Source organism: Muscardinus avellanarius (assembly GCF_963383645.1).
Source record: "Muscardinus avellanarius genome assembly, chromosome: 11".
Classification (NCBI taxonomy): domain Eukaryota; kingdom Metazoa; phylum Chordata; class Mammalia; order Rodentia; family Gliridae; genus Muscardinus; species Muscardinus avellanarius.
In genome coordinates this window covers 12,811,603-12,830,001 of record NC_137797.1, presented here as the reverse complement: position 1 = coordinate 12,830,001, position 18,399 = coordinate 12,811,603, and the positions used below count along the sequence as shown (strand labels likewise).

The following is an 18,399-nucleotide window of genomic DNA, read 5'->3' as shown; positions in this document are numbered from 1 at the left end:
AAGCCAGGCTGCGCAGCAGTGACGCACTGCCCGGCCGGCAGGGACAGACACCCTTGCCACGTCACCCTCCTTCCACTGTGGGCTCTGGTTTCAGGGTCCTGTAGTGTTACCATACACCAAGTAGTCCAGGTGCTCAGCTGGTGTCTCTGGAGGACAATGGGACGCTGGGTGGGATGGCCAGGAGGGCTGGAGACTGGGCGGAGAAGCCACTCAGAGGCTCTGGAGATGAAATTCCTATGGCTTTGGAACGAGTACAAAGTGCCTCTGACTGCCCATACACGTCCTGTCACTGCACCTCCAGGGACAGCTGTCCCGGGGCCTGGTGCCTTACCTTCCCCAACAGTCTTTATTATATTTTTATACTTTGTACTTCTGATGCAAGAAAAAAGGCCTATGAGACCCTATCACATGTCTTTTCTCTTCCGGACCCTCTTTGATGGCTCTCAACAATCTTAATGCTCAAGTGGCACCCAGGTACCTGGGGCAATCTGGCCGCTGGCTGTTCATTCTCCTATCCCTGGGTCCTAAAATTCTGATCTTGAGGACACGGGAGCAGCATGTTCATAAAAAGAACAGATAAGCTAAGCTGTGGTTCAACTCAAGGAAAGGCTGCCCAGCAGGAGTGCCAGGATTATGGGAAAGAAAAGAAATGAGCTTGTTCATACTCCAGAGTGCACTCTGGGATTGGATTCCTGATGAGGTGGTCATTATCCACAGGCTGAGAGCACGTTTGGAAATATCCATACTATAATTCCAAAGAAGTATGCAAACCGTCTCAGGCTGTGCATGTAAGATGATTGTAGAAAGAATGGAGAAGACAGGAGGGAAGAGGAAAGGAAAACCTTTTAACTCTCCTGCCTTACAAGCACAAATTCCTATCTGGTGACACGTGGATTCCAGCCACAGCCAATGGAAACCGCCTGTCAAAGACCAGAAATGCAGAAGACTAGAACACGCGCTGCAGAAGAGCTCTTCCACTCTGCCTGCCCAGCCACTCAGACCAGACTTTGGTAACTGTCTGCTGACTTCTGATCAGACGCGCCTGTCAGCTCCTACGCCTCTCCTTCCTCTTACCTCCCTCTTCTGTGATTGGTAGAATAAGCTAAGCGCGGACGTACAGACATGGAAATGCATTCTCTTTTTTTTTGTTTTTTTTTTGTGTTTTTTTTTTTTTACCACAGTTTAAAAAAAAAGAAAAATAAAAGAAAAATGCACAATCTTTGGAACAAAAGAAAGGCAGAAATTTAAAGGAAAAAATACATATTCAAAGAACATAGTGAGGTATAAAAAAGTATTCTCTCTTTTTTTGTGTTTTTTGTTTGTTTGTTTTTCCTCTTCATCTTGCTATAGAGTTCCTCTACTAGTAAATATTGCAATAGCCAGGCCTCATGAACTGGGGGCTGTCCCATTTGCAGGGGTCTCACGTCACTTCAGTAGGGGGCAAATCGGCTGTAGCCACCTCGGTATAAACTCGCCTGCAGTGATTAAAGACATAAACACAATTAAAAGGTTGATGAGCAAAGCATTAAAGATAAAGACACATCCTGAGAAGGGTTGGGGAGCCTCCGAGCCACGACTCAGCTGCTGCTGGTGCTAGGAAGTGGGGGGCAGCTTCTGGCTCTGAGGTGCTGTGGCCAGAGCAGGGGCCCTCACCGCTGGGCAGTGGTCTCAGGGGAGGACTATGACTGCTATTTCATTTACACGAATCAGCACAGAAGGGAAACACGACTCCGTTTTAAAACTAGTTCTGGGAATATCATGATTTTCACAGGCATGGGTCCTTGTTTACCTTGACACACCATTACCATCCTGACTGAATAGACTGCCAGTTTCCCTTCTCTGGGTTGCCTGTCAGGGGTCTCTGTTACTTTTGACCATTATCTTTGACATGTGTGGTCACATCTGTTTTTAAGATGAAGCTGCATTTAAACTCGTGTCTTTCAACCAGTAAAATCCATTTTCTCTATCATCTATGAAATTCGTCGTCCCTGGATATATGGAGGGGACTGATTCCGGGACTGCCTGGGGCTACCAAAATCTGCAAACGCCTCAGTCCCTTATACAGAGTGGCTTAGTAGTTTCATAGCACCTGTGTACATCCTCCTGTATACTTCAAATCATCTCCAGATCCCTTATGATACCTAACACAGTGTAAGTGCTACGTAACTCATTGTCACAATGTGGCATTTAGGGGATAATGCCAAGAGAAAAAAGTCTACATCCATCCAGTACAGACATGGTTCCCCCCTCTGTTATTCCAGTTGAGACTATGGGTGTGGAACCCACTGATAAAAAGGGCCAACTACATGCAAACTATTAGGTTGTCCTTGTATGATTTTATTAATATATACATTCTTTGTGGTACTAGGGATTGAACCCAGGGGCATTCTACCTTTGAGCTATACCCCAGCCCTATTTTTTAATTTTTGCAATAGGGTCTCACTAAGTTGCAGAGGGCCTCACTGTAAGTTGCTGGGGCTGACTGTGAACCTGCAAATCTCCAGGCTCAGCTTCCTGAGTACTGGAACTAAAAGGGTGTGCCCACTACGCCTGGCTATGCCGTCGCCCCTTCTACCTTCATCAAAGGACTTTATCTGACGGCTCCTCTTTTTTTTTTTTTTTTTTGGCGGTACAGGGGGTGGAGCCGAGGGGCATTCTAACTCCGAGTGACACTCAGCCCTAATTTTTTATTCTTTATTTTGAAACAGGGTCTCGTTGAGTTGCAAGGGCCTCACTAAGTAGCTGAGGCTGGCCGTGAACCGGGATCCTCCTGTCTCAGCCTCCCGAATGCTGAGATTACAAGCGTGCGCCACCACACCTGGCTAAGGCTCCTCTTTTGAATGAGAAGTTCCCCAGGAATCTCTCTCTCCTTAAGTCCTTCTTTAGTGTAGGAGTTTTATCATTTGGCACTAAATCAAGCCCCATAAACTTCCATCAGCATCTTTAGTGTTACCTTCTCCTCAATTCTGAACACACAGTCCCTGAGAATGTTACTACTTCCTCCCAGACCTGCAGCAGTGGGAATTTGGGGTCTCACACCTTTATGTTTCAATTTTCACACCTCATCCCGCCTCCCTCTCAGAGGACGGTTCTCATGTTCAGAGGCGGGGTCTAGGTGCCTTGTGGATGGGAGAGTCCCTGGCACCAGGGGGTCAACTGTGGAATGGTCCGTCTCTGCTGTAGCTGTGCGTCCCAACTGCACACACTCAGACCAACACACACTACTACAAGGGGATTTTGGTCAGGGCGGAGTCTTCTAGACAAGCTCTATGGATTTTTATACTTCCGTGAAAACACCATATTTTGCAACAACTATTATTGATACAACCTGTCCCCTTATTCCTTTCCTAAAAGACGTTATTATCAAGACAGACTGTCACATTCTTTCCTTTCTGCTGCCTTTAGAGGCCATGTGGCAGATGCTGGAGCATAAAGAGGAGGGTGACGGGACATTTCCAATAGACCTGTGTGGTGTCAACATTCTGGCACTGGACGAAGGGCTCCTTTTGATCACCTCCCTAGACCTTTTACAGTCTGTACATAACAGTTAGAAGGAGCAAGACAATTTGGGTATATGAACTTACCACAGCGCCAACTCCATAGCTAGCGGCAGGGGCAAGGGCATGGTAGGGGTCGGCTGTGTATACCCTGCCGTAACTGGAAAAAGAAGCACAATCAGAGAGAGCAGACTGATACAGCACATTCGTTCAAGGGTGCTCTGTGCTGCAGACTTGTGAGTTACTTGGTCTTGACTGACGTAAGAAAACCTGGCAGAATGGAAATACCTTTCTACACTTGAACTCAGTAACGGAGAAATCCTGCAATACTTCTAAAACATGGAAAAGAAGGGAGCCGAAGACAAGGAGAGGGACGAGCTGTAGCTCGTGAAGAGATGAGAATTGGGCGGCGGGGAGCCAGTGGCTCATGCTTTGGGGACAGAGGCTGACAAGAGCAGGCCTGCAGAGAACGCCAGACTGGCGGGCAGCCGGGGGGCCGGGGCCATTGTGGCAGTGGCGCCGTGGACGCGCAGTGCTCGGGGCGCCGAGCTGCCCCGTGCGCTCGTACGTACCCGTCGCTGTAAGCTGCGGCGGCGGCTGCAGCAGCGGTGGCTGCGGTTGCAGTAGCAGGCTGTGCATATCTGTAGGCTGCATATCCACCCTACAGGAGAGAAGAGAACTGACTTTACAGATACCCTCCCCCAGGGACAGATACACACGCCCACCCGCACAGACACACACGTGTAGACACAGGGACACACACGAACACAGACACACACGTGGGAAGAAAATGTTTCAAACTGCATCCGTCTGCATGTTGCTTGTCTAGTAAAGAATTTGGTGCACATGTGTTATCCACCTCAAGATAACAAACGTATGTGGCAAAACATTTACCACCCAGAGTGCTTCACGATATGCACTTCTATTTAGCCAGCGCTGATTGTAGTAAACTTTTCTTAATACTCATTCATCATTTATAAATGTTCTGGTATTCATTCTTTTTTTTTTTTTTGAGGTACTGGGGATGGAACCCAGGGGCATTCTACCTCCGACATACACCCCCAGCCCTAGCTCTATTTTTTGTTCTTTTTTTTTTGTGTGTGTGTGTGTGGTACTGGGGGTGGTACCCAGAGGCTTTCTACCTCCAGGCTATACTCTCAGACCTATTTTATATTTGGAAACAGGGTCTCACTAAGTTGCCGAGAGCCTCACTAAGTAGTTGAGGCTGGCTTTGAACCTGTGTGACCCTCCTGTCTCAGCCTCCCAAGCGCGGGGATTACAAGTGTGCGCCACCATGCCTGCCCTTTTATTCTCTATTTGAAACAGGGTCTCACTGATTGCAAAGGGCCTCACTAAGTAGCCGAGGCTATCCTCGAACTGTGATCCTCCTGTCTCAGCCTCCCAAGTACTGGGATTACAAGTGTGTGCCACCATGCCCAGCACTGGTATTCATTCTTGAAAGAGTGTTAATATATCACACCTTATTAATTTTAGCAAGTCAGTATATTTTCTGTATTAGTTATAAAAAGTTAACTCAGTTTTGAAATTCATTTGCAATTCTCCTTTTCCATTTGGCACTGTGGTTTGTTGCCTACCCAGCTGACTAGATAATATCAGCTTATCGTAACCAAGGCTGTCCACGTGCTTCATTTGTGTAAGGGTTCATTCTGTGTACAGGGATTTGTATTTGCAGGTGCTCGATCTATCTACAAAGAAAGAATCAGGAACTGCTTTATTATAAAATGCTCCTAGAAAGTTTAATTGTGTTCATTTAAAAAAACTATAAAGTTAGGCTTGTATGCATGGAAGTAATTAAGGGCACATCATAATTGTAGTTTAAAAGACCTTTCTTGTTTTTACTGTATGTTTTTACCAATTGATCTATTCCCCATCATAAGGCAAGCATGAATAAAATTAGGTTAAATGTTAAAAAAAAAAAAAGAAATTCAGCTCCATACAATGCAGGAATTTGCTGTCCACGGTGACATTCACAAAAATAAACTACGTAGGTCATACCTATTCAGAAGTAAAAGAATGACCTCAGATTTCACTTCAGAGTCTTTGTTGGAACATTCAGCAAAGAAAATGTTCATGGAACAGTGGGGGAATTTAACTGACAAGAAATGTAAATGAGAGTTAAAATATATCACATTTCTGTGTGTAACCGCAGCGGCGCACACCTGGGTTGGCTTATTAGCAGAGAGGTCTGACTTGGAGCTCTGTTCCATTTGGCCTCGCACGTTTGCCAAAGGCGAGCGCAGGCACATTTAGAGGACAAGTGCAAGCAGACCAGGGGCGCGAGTGGTGGCCTGCAAGCTTGTGTGTCTCACTACCTGCTTTTACGGTAGTTGTGACAGAAACTGCATGGCTTAAAAAAACACAAGTATTTATTTACCACTTGGTCTTTTATCGAAAACGTTTGCCAACTCCAATCTACAGGCAAATCAGATTATAAATGGCTGAGGATCTTTGGCTGAATTCAAATACATCAGATGCCCCTTCTCCAAGGATTTAACTGCATTTATTTTTCTCCCCTAAGTGATTCTGTGACTCTTACAGGCTCAGCAGGCGTTGAGAGCCTTCCTTCCAATGGTCCAAATATCCTCAGTCACGATGAGTTTCAAACCCCATGGCCTGGGCTTTCACCTCCAGTACATGAAGCAAATACTAAGAATGTTTCACTGTCCGAGGGAACAGTCACCACAACAAACGCCCCATGAGACAGGCTGCTGTGGAAAGTGGCAGGCTCTGATTTTTCTTTACCCTTCTAGGATTCATTTATTTTACCTAATCCAAAGTCAGAGGCAAATTTTTATTGTTGCCCTTTTACTATAAAAAAATAACACTGTTCAGTTAGTCCAGTCAGACAGCATTTAAATAAACAAGCACACAGCCATTTTATTTCTGTAGATTAGGTATGTGCATTTCTCATGACATCAGAAGCTTTCTATTTCATATACCTCCCAATGTTCAATTTTTGCTAAATCTACAAAAGAAATTTCACATTTCTTCACATTCACTGCTTAGCATTAAAAGTAAGTACTTTCTTTTTTGGTCCTGGGAACTGAACTCAGGGACGTTATATCTCTGAGCTACACCACCAGCCCTTTTTATTTTGAAGCAGAGTCTTGCTAAGTTGCTGAGGTTGGCCTTGAACTTGCGACAACATATTTTTTTGGGGGAGGGTATACTGGAGATTAAGCCCAAAGTCATTCTACCTGTAAGCCACACACCCTGAGGTGTATTTTTATTTTTACTATTTGTTTTGTAACAGGATCTTGCTGGGTTGCTGACACTGTCCTCACACCTGCGATCCTCTCATCTCAGCTTCAATTGTTGGGGTCAGGGTTGTGCGCCACCACACCCAGATTGAAAACAAGTACTTTTCAATGGAACCCTTGCCTTTTGCCATCTGATACAGCAGTTTCTACCTTATTTTATTTTTATTTCTGTTAAAATTCAAGAACACCTGTAATTTTATGGGCTTCTAAAGCTTTTTTATTCTGTCTTATGTAACTTATGTTTTCTCTAACTGAAGAAACTGCAACATGAAGGAAAATTCACTTTTCTCTTTAAGTTTATGGTGTGTGAAGTCATTGGAAGTAGCTTCAAATATATATGACTTTTAGCAGTTATACCTTATTCCTTCTTCACTCTTCCAGGGACTAAGAAGAATAAACATGTCCTTCTCAATGAAAATTTCTCCTATAGGCATCCCTAAAAGATGCTTCCAGTTAATATTACCAAACTCTGGCAACAAAACAGTGTGGGGCGGGACTCAGCAGCATCCTCCCAGATCCTGGTGATGGGTGGTCCCTTGGATTATAGCCAGGTCTATGGGCATGGCAGGCTGGACTGATCTGCTCAGAGCTGTGCATGTGGCTGCAGTGTACAGCTCACTCAAGTACTTCTTTATCACACTACTGTTTTGAAGCTTCTAAAGAGGACAAAGAACGGTAAGAGCATTTGCTAAAAAAAGCAAATGCAGTCATTACAGCTGAAATTTTAACGAAACCCTAAAGGCTCAATCATTGTAACAAGAGATGGTTCCAAGAGTTCTGAACCAAAGCTGGTGTTAAATCTTTAGCAGGGCTATCTTTAGTGAAATTTCTTTGTAAATAAGGATATTCAGCATTATGTGGTTTGTCTCTTTAGTATTCCTTCAAACACCAAACTTTTTTTTAAAAAATAAAAGCAGTCACCGGGCGTGGTGGCGCATGCTTGTAATCCCCACGCTTGGGAGGCAGAGACAGGAGGGTCGCCAAAGCCAGCCTTGCTGGCTTAAGAGACCCTGTTTCCAAATAAAAATATAAAAAATAGGTGTCTGGGAGTGTAGCCCAGAGGTAAAAGTGTTTCCAGGAATCTCAGTACCACAAAAAAAAAAAAAAAAAAAAAAAAAAAGCGCATTCAAAGCTGGACCCACGCCCACCAAGTGAAGCGCCTGAACACTGGGCCAGGCTCCGAGGCAGAAGCAGAGATCTCAGTGAGGGATGTGGAGGCTCCAGAGTTCTGCCTGGGGCAGGTTTCAAGCCTGACCCCGGGAAGGCTGAGGAGACATGGGGACACTCTGCATGTCCTCTCAAATCATGGGTTGGTGCTACACTCCTCTATCTGGGAGCAGGAGGTCCCAAGGTAGGTACTGACAGGACAGGCTCTGCGCACTTTCTCTGGTCTCCAGGATGCCGAAGGTCCCTCAGAGGGAAGCTACTGCTAACCAGGAGCAAGACCCTTTCCTTCCGGTCCACAGGGCGCGGACAGAGTCCTGCAGTAGTTTCCTTTTCTAACTTCACACTGAATTTGATGAGGCTGTGATTCAAGTTCATATTTCATATATGTTATATTTTATAATTTATTTGGAAACAGGGTCTCATTAAGTTGCTAAGAGCCTCACTACTAAGTAGCCAAGGCTGCCTTTGAATCTGTGTGATCCCGTCTCAGCCTTCCAAGTGCTGGGATTACAAGTGTGCGCCATCATGCCTGGCTAATAATTTTTTTTTTTTTTTGGTGGTACTGGGGATGGAACCCAGGGCATTCTAACTCCAAGCTACACCCAGCTCTATTTTATTTTTATATTTATTTATTTAATTTTGCAGGTCTGGGGATGGAACACAGAGGCATTTGACTTCTGAGCTACACCCCCTGCCCAATTTTTTATTCTTTATTTTGAAACCAGGTTTCACTGCAGAGGGCCTCAAAAAGTAGCTGAGGCTGCCTGAGAACCGCAATCCTCCAGTCTCAGCCTCCCAAAAGCTGGGATTACAAGCGTGCGCCACCACGCCCAGCTTTTATTTTTATTTTGAAGCAGAGCCTTGCTAGGTTGATGAGAGTCTCGCTACTTGCTGAGGTTGTCTTTGAACCTGTGATCCTCCTGTCTCAAGCTCCCAAGCACTGGGATTACAGGTGTGCATCACCTACACCTAATTTAATAACTTTTTAAAAAAGCAGATAATATTTGACTATTCTCTTAGTGACTTTCTGACATGGCATTAAAAAACAATTCTTTAAAGGAGAGCTATGTTTAGGGTATCCTACTAAACTAACCTGGTAATTCACTAATAACTAAAGAAAAATGACACAGCGTATCATGAATTCACTGCTTTCAGATATATAACAGCCTCACACCAATGTGTTTATATGGCTGCTTAAATTGGTTCTTTGATGAAAGACGTCACAAGATGCAGGATAAAATCTAGATCTGTGTCTGTGCTCTAGGTTTCAGAGTGCATGAAGGCTGCAGGCTGAGAAGTGTTTTCTCAGCTTCCCTCCCTCGGGAAGTCTGAAGGCTTGTGCAGAACATGAGAACAAAGTGCAGTTTGAAACACTCAGGTTTTCATTGCTATTTCTTAAGTTTTCAAAAAGAACAGGTAGGAAGGGGGTAGGAGAGAGAAGGTTCAGGCGTGGGGAGGGATATGGCGCCACATTTATTAATCACATTAAAAACTAAGCATGCCAACATCTGGGGCTAAAACAACCAGCAAGATCACCACGTTCAGACTGGGATTGGCTGACTCTATCTATCCCAGCATTCTCTTGGGACAGCGGTTTGCCCTAGGCTCTACCACAAGCTCGTGAAGTACACAGCCTCAATTACTAGAGCGTGCAGCCACAACGACCTGGTACTACGCAAACAGTCAGTCACCACTTGAGTTAACATTCCAGACCCTATCGACTGGCCCCTCCCCAGCCCAAGGGAAGAATAAATCTTGCCCACCCAGCCCTGGCCCACACCACAATGTTAATAATTATAACAAGCAGTAACCCATCTGTTATATCAGAGAAGGGAACAGAGTCTCCACTGAGAGATTTAGAGTGAGATGTTAACATTTCTTCAGCTGACTGCACAAACAAACAAACAAAAAAAAGAGGAGAAATAATTCATTTGGAGATATGAAATCATGAATAGCTGATGTGTATTGCTTTTAACCATGCACTGATGCAAAACTGAAGCAACCATTAATAATAAAAATTAAAAAGGACATATGTATTTACACACAATCAGACCTGTTTGATCTGAAGCAGTTTGCAGATTCTATCTGTGTGTGATTTGAAATAAAACAAAAAATGGGGATTAGCATGGCCACAGCACACCCTAATGTAGGCGGGCACACACGGACAGCTTCTTGGAACTCTGAGAGCCGTATGAATTTGGCATGACTAAGCCTGGTTCAAATATACACATGCTCCTTGAAAAAGAATTGCTTTCCTTCCCCTTGGCAATCATCCTGAGTGACTCCTGATGTCCCTGACACTGCAGCAGCCCCCTCTCTACCTGCCTGGCCCTGACGTGTGGCTCATCCCCGACGCTCAGGCTCCCCGTGTGCATGCTCTGCCAGTAAGCATGTCTGTCCACGGTGCTTCTCTAAAATACCTCCTGTACTTAAGAACTTTACTTTCCACAAATACCTAACTTATCTGTCTTCAGCTTCTAGCATTTTCAAAGGAAAATGCTGCTGCCTTTAAGATCCTTTTCTTTAAGGATTCTGAAGTGGTTTTAGCGAAGCCCACTTGTCATAGCTCAGTCACACCTCAGGATCCTACTCTGCTCTGAATCAACTTTATGTCTAATAACTGGATGATGTCGCCACACTGACCACATGATTCTTCTGCAAGGTTCTGCTGCTGTTTTAAACCAGAACGAAATACATGAGTTCTAAATATCATCCTTCCGATGTCTAACATTCATCTGTATACCTATTAAGTTTAATCTCACACTGGTAAACTTTGGCCTTGTCTTGATTTTAACCTCGTCTTCAATTTTATTGTATTTTTGTTTTAGGTTTACATTAAAACAGGACTTTGGTGAGCATGTGATGTCAAGACACCTTCTTTCTACCTGAGAGACAATGACAGTATGTGACACTGAGGAGGGGAGTGTCTATTTCAAGACCAGCACACAAAATGAAAGCTCGTCACCTCCATGTAGTGTACAGCTCGATGCAGCAAGGTGGGTGTGTGCGCATGGGGGCGGGGTGGGTGTGGTGCTTAAAATCACTACAGCGGAGCAGAAATCAATTCCAGGTAGCGGGGATCAACGCTGGGTCTCTGGGAATCACCCAGTACGCCCCGAGATGATGCTAGCTCCTCTTTCCGTCTCCACCTCCCACCCAGTGAGGACCTCTGCTCTAGGGCACAGTATTAAGGTCTTCTGTGGCACTCTGAGTGACTGAATAATACAGAGCAAACAGAAACGACTCGTAATAATGGTACGTCAGTCACTGCTCTTAAAGAGACATATTGACTTTGAAATGAAGTACTTAAATTTCATTTCAGTACTTAAAAGTGGTTAAGGGAAGAAAGAGGCATGATCAACCTGGTATTTTCAACTTGTTACTTCTATGACAGATAAGAGGTGATCTTTAATGAATCAGCTCTGCCAAATTCTTTGCTATTTCATATCTCTCCAAATTAGTCCAAATTAATTCTTAATGGGCAGCCACATAAATAAAGTAACTATTATTAAAAGCCACTGGCTGTTCTTCCGCCTAGTATCCAGTGCACGACTCTCAATGCAGGTGCTGATCTCAGGTGAGAGGGAAAGAGGGCAAGGAAAGCACATCCTGGTTTCTGAGTCCCAGTACATCTAGAGTTTTAAGGCAATTTTAAATTTGTTTATGTAGTAGCATTTAGTACTAAGATTTCACAGCAGGCCCAATGTGGGATTTAAGAAAGTCCCATCTGGACAAAGTTCTGCCTTTTCCCTTTGACGTTTCTTTCACGGGCGTGAGAATGTGTCCCCAGCTGCTGGGATCTGCAGTATCAAAGGCCAGCTTGGACGCCGCGGCGAATGAGATAGAGAAACTAAAGAGGCAGCAGTGGTGGGACAGTGTGTGTAACACACCTGGTGCAGATATGCGGCAAGGGGACCGGAGCACTTGATTTTGGAGGAAGTGCTGTTGTGTATGGAAGGCGACTGTGTGCTCTGCTGAGGTAGCAGGGTTTAGATCACACGCTCACAAGTCTCGATTGTCCAAAAAAGCCTCTGTTCCCATCTCTAACGTGGAGCTGCAATGGTTAGTATAATTCAATTTTTTCACTGCAATCCACAATCTGATTGATTGGCAGGTCACACTGGCACTCCTACCTGAGGTATTTTAGCGCTAATGATTGGTTCCTGTAAGACTATTCTATAACAGAACACAGGAAGAGCAGTTCAAAAACACAGCTGTGGAAGGAAAACAATCATACAAAAAGCCCACAATGGGGCCTGCCAGCCTTTTCTTTCCTTTGGATGCAAGCATGCTTTTCACAGGATGAGAATTAGGAGCAGTTTGTATCCCACTTAAAAGGTGAATCAGGGTGAACTACGCCTTTTCTACTGGGCCGAGCAGAGGGAGGTGAGGAGTGGACAGCCATACTCCCCAGCCCTATGTCTTCGTACACCATGGACACAATTGCTAGGCCAGGTCTCCAGAAGAGTGTGCCATAAAAGAAAGGGGAAGGAAGAGAAGGGCTCTCAGGGATCACTAAGAACGGAACAAGGGAAGGATGTTCAAAGAGCCCTCCAGAATCAACACACTGCAATCCACCCAGCACCCAAGCTCTTCTGGCTTATGGGTCCCTGCACTTCTTACGCAGACAAGCCCTCCATCGTTTTATTCTAATACCACTTCCAAGGAAACAAGAACTAAATGTGTTGTGATAGGTTTCCACAGGTGGGAAAATGCGCAGAGAAGGCAGAACAAACTCAGGGCAACGTGGGTTTTCCTGTCTGTGTTTGCAAGTTCTTTGCTTCTTCACATAGAGAACATGGGAATTAGTGGAAGCCTGAGAGTCCTACCAGGCCCAACTCAAAGCTGCCTTGTACCAGGTTCTTTTTCACTAAAGGCTTGGCTGTTATCTCAGCACTACTGACCAAGCAACTTTTGCTTGCTTTTTCTCCAAGCAACTCTGCTTTAAGCTAGGAACAAAGGAACATTTATTGTATTTCTAAGTACTTTAAAAAACAGGGACCGGTGGCCCAACAATATTTTGGCCAGATTGCTGAATTACTTGTTTTAGCTTCCTAAGGTCATCTAGCTAGGTTAAAGAAAAAAAGTCAAGAGCATTTTCTTGCGAGGCACAGAAAAATCATCTCTCTCAGTTAAAAATAAAATCAGGTGTGGGTACTGGGGATTGAACCCAGGGATATACTCCCAGTCCTTTAAATTTATTTATTTATTTATTTTTAAATGAGGTATTGTACCTGCAATCCTCTTGTCTCAGTCTCCCATATACTGGGATTAAGGTGTGTACCACAACACCCAGCTAGAAAATTTTATATTTTAAGCTAAGGAAATAAGAAATCTATAAACAAATATTAAACTGGTTGACTTAAGGAGAAAGGTGATTCTTAACAAGATCAAAGTAGGTTACATTTTAATAAATCTCCAAATGAGAAAGATATGAGAGAAAACTTGATTTAATAATTCAAGTGGAAGAGCTTGCTCTATTAGACAAGACTTCAAGAAAACAACCTATCAATAAATGACGAGTCTCATGAGAATATGGATACTAATGTATATGGGAGAACGGACATGCTAATATCACATGTACATGTATAATTTGGTATAAAGGTAAGAAAGAGTGTCCTAATCCTCAAGTGTCTTTGTGTACATGAGGAAAAAACATCTTTATTACTTCTTTTAAACATTCTGAGGAAAGAGGTGGATTTTGATTTTAAGTGCAAAGAGAGGCAGTGAAAGGATTAGTTGTATTTATGCTCAGCTACATGAAGAACTTATGGAATCCTGGGTAAGTTGCCATCTAAGGAACACGTCTTGGAAGTATGAGGGTTGGACCAAAGCAGGCTAAGGCTCTCTTGAGAACTGTGACACTAAAGGCATATTCTGAAGGCCCACTCTGAACAGCACAGGGTTTGTAAGTACCTGCGCCTGGAGGATGGCATTATACTAGCTCTGCTTCCTGTGGTACAGGAAGCCTCTGAATGTATTCTAAAAGGCATGAACTTCATTTCAGAGTGCCAGAGAATTTTAACCTATCCCCACAGAGTTATTTCATGCTGACAAGGTTTTCTTATACAAAAGACCACTTGGAGAGGTCCTAATAAAAGATTTTAAAACTTGAGAGCTTTTATTTTTTGTCAGATCATTTTGTTCATCTTTTAACCAATCATGGAACATTAGATCTAGCTAGACATTTTAAATGGTGGGTTAAATGTCACCATGGCTAGAAGAACCAGCCAGTCTCATCTGGTAGTCTCGAGAGCCTAGGTTGCTCTCTACGCCGGTGTTTTCTCTTGTTGATCCTGAAGCAAAGCCACACACAGGCTGTGAACCTCTGAGAGAGGGGTCTGGAAGGCACTCGTGGCGCCCTCGCTGCTAGGCTCCCACTGGCATCAGCTCCCCACGCCCACACCCTCCCTGAGTGTATAGACTGGAAAGCACACAGGTCATAATGTTTACTGCCATCTACTAAAATCAAAGCTCTAATGATCTAAAGAGGGACGTGAAATGAGAAGAAAGGGAAGGGAAAGAGGTGACTTAGGGCTCAGTCGGTCCTGTTATTTATGTATGCAAATGAGACAACAGTAACAAGACTTTAAACCTGCTGATCATCTCAACAGTAAATCAGAGATACACAGAACATCTGTGAGTCTAGGGAAGGGAAAAGAATATGTCCAGTAGACTGGCCCTGCAATGATCAGGAAACCCAAAGGCTCAGTTTTTGCACCCAGGGGCAAGCGCAGTGGCAGAGAAGCATGCTTGCATTCTTAAATATATAAATATATATATATATCTCCACAAGGAAAAAGGAAATAAAAATTAACCAAATTATATTAAAAAACAAAAACAAGAACCAAACCAAACCAAAGAAACAGAAAAAAAAAGGCTGGCTTGTCGGGGGATGGGGTCGAGAAGGCCCCGGTGTGTGTACTTACATAGAGGTCAGCACCGTAAAATCCGTCCTGGTAAACCACACTGCAGAAAATCCACACAAAAACAAAAACAAAAAACAAAAGAACAGAAACACATTCCGGTTATTGAGGACGGCGGCATGCACATGCGCTCTACACGGCAGGTGATGTATGAATCCACAACCTGGGCTTGGGGCGATGCAAGTCAGCGAGAAAGACATGAAAGTGCACACGCGTGTTACACAGCTCCAGGGCATGCGGGGGACAGAGGTGTGCGGAACTGGAATGAACCCTGATGCTCGGTAACTACAGTAAGGTCCGGCAGTACGGAGTGCTCTCAGGAGGGTCTACACGGCTCCCCCAGGTCAGCTGGGTTGGAACCATCAGCTTTTTGGACCTCAAGTATTTTTAAAATAAGTTTGCCTTGGGAGGAAATTTCTCCTCAAAGAGCTTACAAAGGGGGTAGGGCTGGAGAGGGTTTAACATGAAAAACTTCAGCGAACCCAAAGAATTCCATTAGGGCAGGGCCTATATGTAAAGTATATTTCAAAATTATGTTTAGTACTTTGTTTTTCAGTTTTATTAGAGTAAAATGTAATTACTTTCTGATATCCATACATCACCTGCTTTTTACCCTGCACATTAGACATGCGATAAGATTTGGCTGATCACACAAGCATGCAAAGTATTATTATTCAGCATTTTTAAGAACCAATGCAACACCTCAGAAAAACAAGTCAATCAATTCTGACCAAAGTAAACAGAGAAATGTAATTAAAAAAAACAAAACAAAAAAACCAAAAATACCCACAATGCATTGCTTTCACAAGCAGAGATAATGAGCTAAAGGTTAAGGTGATTGGTCCAAGGTCCAAGAATTGAAAGGTGCAGTGGGGATCCCAGATAGTAACAATATAATCCAGAGTGGGAAGGAGTAACTGCAAGATTTTAAGGGTTCTTTTTTACCATAAGAATATGCATGGAATTCTAAAAAAAAAATCCAACTGATAACAAGTTCTGGGCATGACCAAGGTTCATCCTGTCTTATTTACAAGAATAAAATGGGAGAAGGTAACTGGTCAGATATAGATGGGTATATTTTATTTTTTAGATAATAAATTTGTATCAAACAATATAAATATTTTTCTTTTTTTTAAATTTGGAGCAACACTAGACTGTTATTTTTAAAATATAGATTTCCAATATTTTGAGGTATTTTTACACATGTAGACTTTCCCCAAAACATCATTTGGGGACTAAGAGACATAAAATAGCAGTAGAGATTAAAGATAATATCTTTTTCATATTTGTTAGGTCAAGATTTGACTATTTTATTTATTTATTTATTTTTGGTACTGGGGTTCCAGGAAGCCCTTCTACCTCCGGGCTATGCTCCCAGACCTATTTTTTATATTTTAATTTGGAAACAGGGTCACTTAAACCAGTGCAGCTGGCTTCGAACCTGCGCGATCCTCCTGTCTCTGCCTCCCAAGTGCGGGAATTACAAGTGTGCGCCACCACGCCCGGCAAGATTTGACTATTTTAAATTAAACGACTTACTTATTATTTATTGAACTAAACAAGATGGATTTTATTTAACCACTGCTTTGTGTTATAATAAACAGGCTGGTAAGTAGGGGAATCAAATCATATATATATATATATATATATATATATATATATATATATATATATATATGTATATTTTTTTTGTTTTTTTGTTTGTTTTGTTTTTTGGGTGGTACTTGGGGTGGAACCCAGGGACTTTTTTTTACCTCTGGTATACACTCCCAGACCTATTTTATACTTTATTTGGAAACAGTGTCTCACTAAGCTGCTGAGAGCCTCACTTAGTAGCTGAGGCTGGCTTCGAACCTGTGCAATCCTGTCTCAGCCTCCCAAGCACTGAGATTACAAGAGTGCACCGCCACGCCCGGCTCAAATCATATTTTTAATTTGAATATAAAGTAACTTTTTGTTTCTTTTTTTAAAATTTTTTGTTGGTACTGGGGCTTAAACCTAGGGGTCCTCTACCACTGAGCTATACCCCAGTCCTTTTTCAAAAAGTTTACTTTGAGATTAGGACTCACTAAGTTGCCCAGGCTGGCCTGAACTTGCCATCCTCCTGCTCAGCCTCTAAAGCAGCCTGTGAGCAGCTGAGATTACAGGTATGCGCCACTGTGTTCAGCTGAAGTACCTTGCTTCTAATAGGTAGCTGAAAGGTTTCTGGATTCTATTTCGAGTAACATTTTGCTGTATTTACAGGATAGTATGGTTGCACTTTACAGTGCCCCAAATATACTATACCTATGCACTATACAAGAGGCAAAAGACTCTTGTTTGATGGACGCTTAGACAAGTCCTACCTATTTTTATAGTCTCCAACTGCAGTTAAGTCTGTTGGTAGATAGTAATGAGACTTGTTTGTAATGAGAGAGTTGGTAAAATGGAAGCGCTCAGGCCCAGTGGTAACTAGTTAACCTTCAGCGGCGTAAGGGGATATAGGCAATGATTTAAAAACATTCCTTTTATAGAGAAGAGTTTTGGGCATTAAAAAACACAATACGTTTTGCCCTAAGTAAAATAAGTTAATGGGAATATTCACCTAAATTCTAGAAGAATTCAAATATCCCCTGTTTCAAATGCCACAAGGAGGCTAGAATATAATGGTCAGTGATGGAATTTGTTTACTAAGCTGAAAAGCAATTCTAGGCCATTCCCCATAAAATACTGGACTTATTCCTTGCCATCTTCCATGTAAACAGGTGGTTTAGTTAAGTAAAAGGAAAACATGGAAAATTAGTGTTCAATGTAATGCATAGAAGTCGATGTGATTAGATATAAAAGATAAAATACTTGGCAGAGAATGGGCCCTCAAGTTTGGCCCATATACTGAAAGAACCTAGACTGAATAGGAACAAATCCAACCACTTTATGAAGTGATTCAGGAAGGTTAAAAAATAAGGAGGTCCAATGTTTCTCTGAGCAATCTCTGCAAATGTGACAGTAAACATTTTTGGACTGAAATGGAAGATACTCAATGGGCAATTTTCCTAGTGTGCAGAACTTTTAAAAGGTTTGTTTTTTATGTTTCACTTGAATAATTCTTGATAAAACAATACTGTGTATTAATTTTTTTAGAGATGTCAGAGGTTGAAGGTCAAAGATCAAGTTGAGAGGAAAAAAAGGATAAAATTAAAAGGAAGTCATGGCAGAAGATGGAGATGATGGAATGCATGGGATTTAAACATCTATAAATTGCAAACAAAAGTTACTTTTTGTAGCAGTTCCCTTCCAGTGTTTTTTGGAGCCTGCCCACTTCAACATGCATACTTGCCTGGTCTAATAAAAGTGCGTTAATTCTGTGGCATGGAGGACTCCTAATGGTATGTCCATTTGGTCTATGAATGAATGAATGTTGAATTAGTACACCTCTGGATGAAGCCAATTTTGCTGCTAGAAAAGGACATACAAAGGAGGCTCTTCCCCTTTCTATTTTAAAAAGTAGCAGCTAACAGGCTTCTCTGCCACCACTAATTCCTCCATAAG

At 42.9% G+C, this 18,399-nt stretch overlaps 1 protein-coding gene across 37 annotated transcripts in view; it reads right to left on the bottom strand.

The window, feature by feature from the left end:
* Positions 1-1,181: 1,181 nt before the first annotated feature.
* Positions 1,182-18,399, bottom strand: part of RBFOX2 (RNA binding fox-1 homolog 2) — a gene marked incomplete at its 5' end in the record, with an annotated part of 286,161 nt that continues 268,943 nt past the window's right edge. For 17 of the 37 annotated variants that reach the window (XM_080705590.1, XM_080705611.1, XM_080705613.1 and 14 more), the window contains 4 exons: positions 1,182-1,475; positions 3,585-3,657; positions 4,070-4,158; positions 14,875-14,914. In XM_080705590.1, the coding sequence (XP_080561716.1) occupies positions 1,431-1,475; positions 3,585-3,657; positions 4,070-4,158; positions 14,875-14,914 (247 nt within the window). In that variant the 3' untranslated portion in view covers positions 1,182-1,430. Of the gene's footprint in view, positions 1,476-3,584; positions 3,658-4,069; positions 4,159-9,756; positions 9,834-9,998; positions 10,031-12,078; positions 12,122-14,874; positions 14,915-18,399 lie in introns of all 37 variants that reach the window. The other 20 variants (XM_080705579.1, XM_080705615.1, XM_080705580.1 and 17 more) reach the window with 4 other exon arrangements.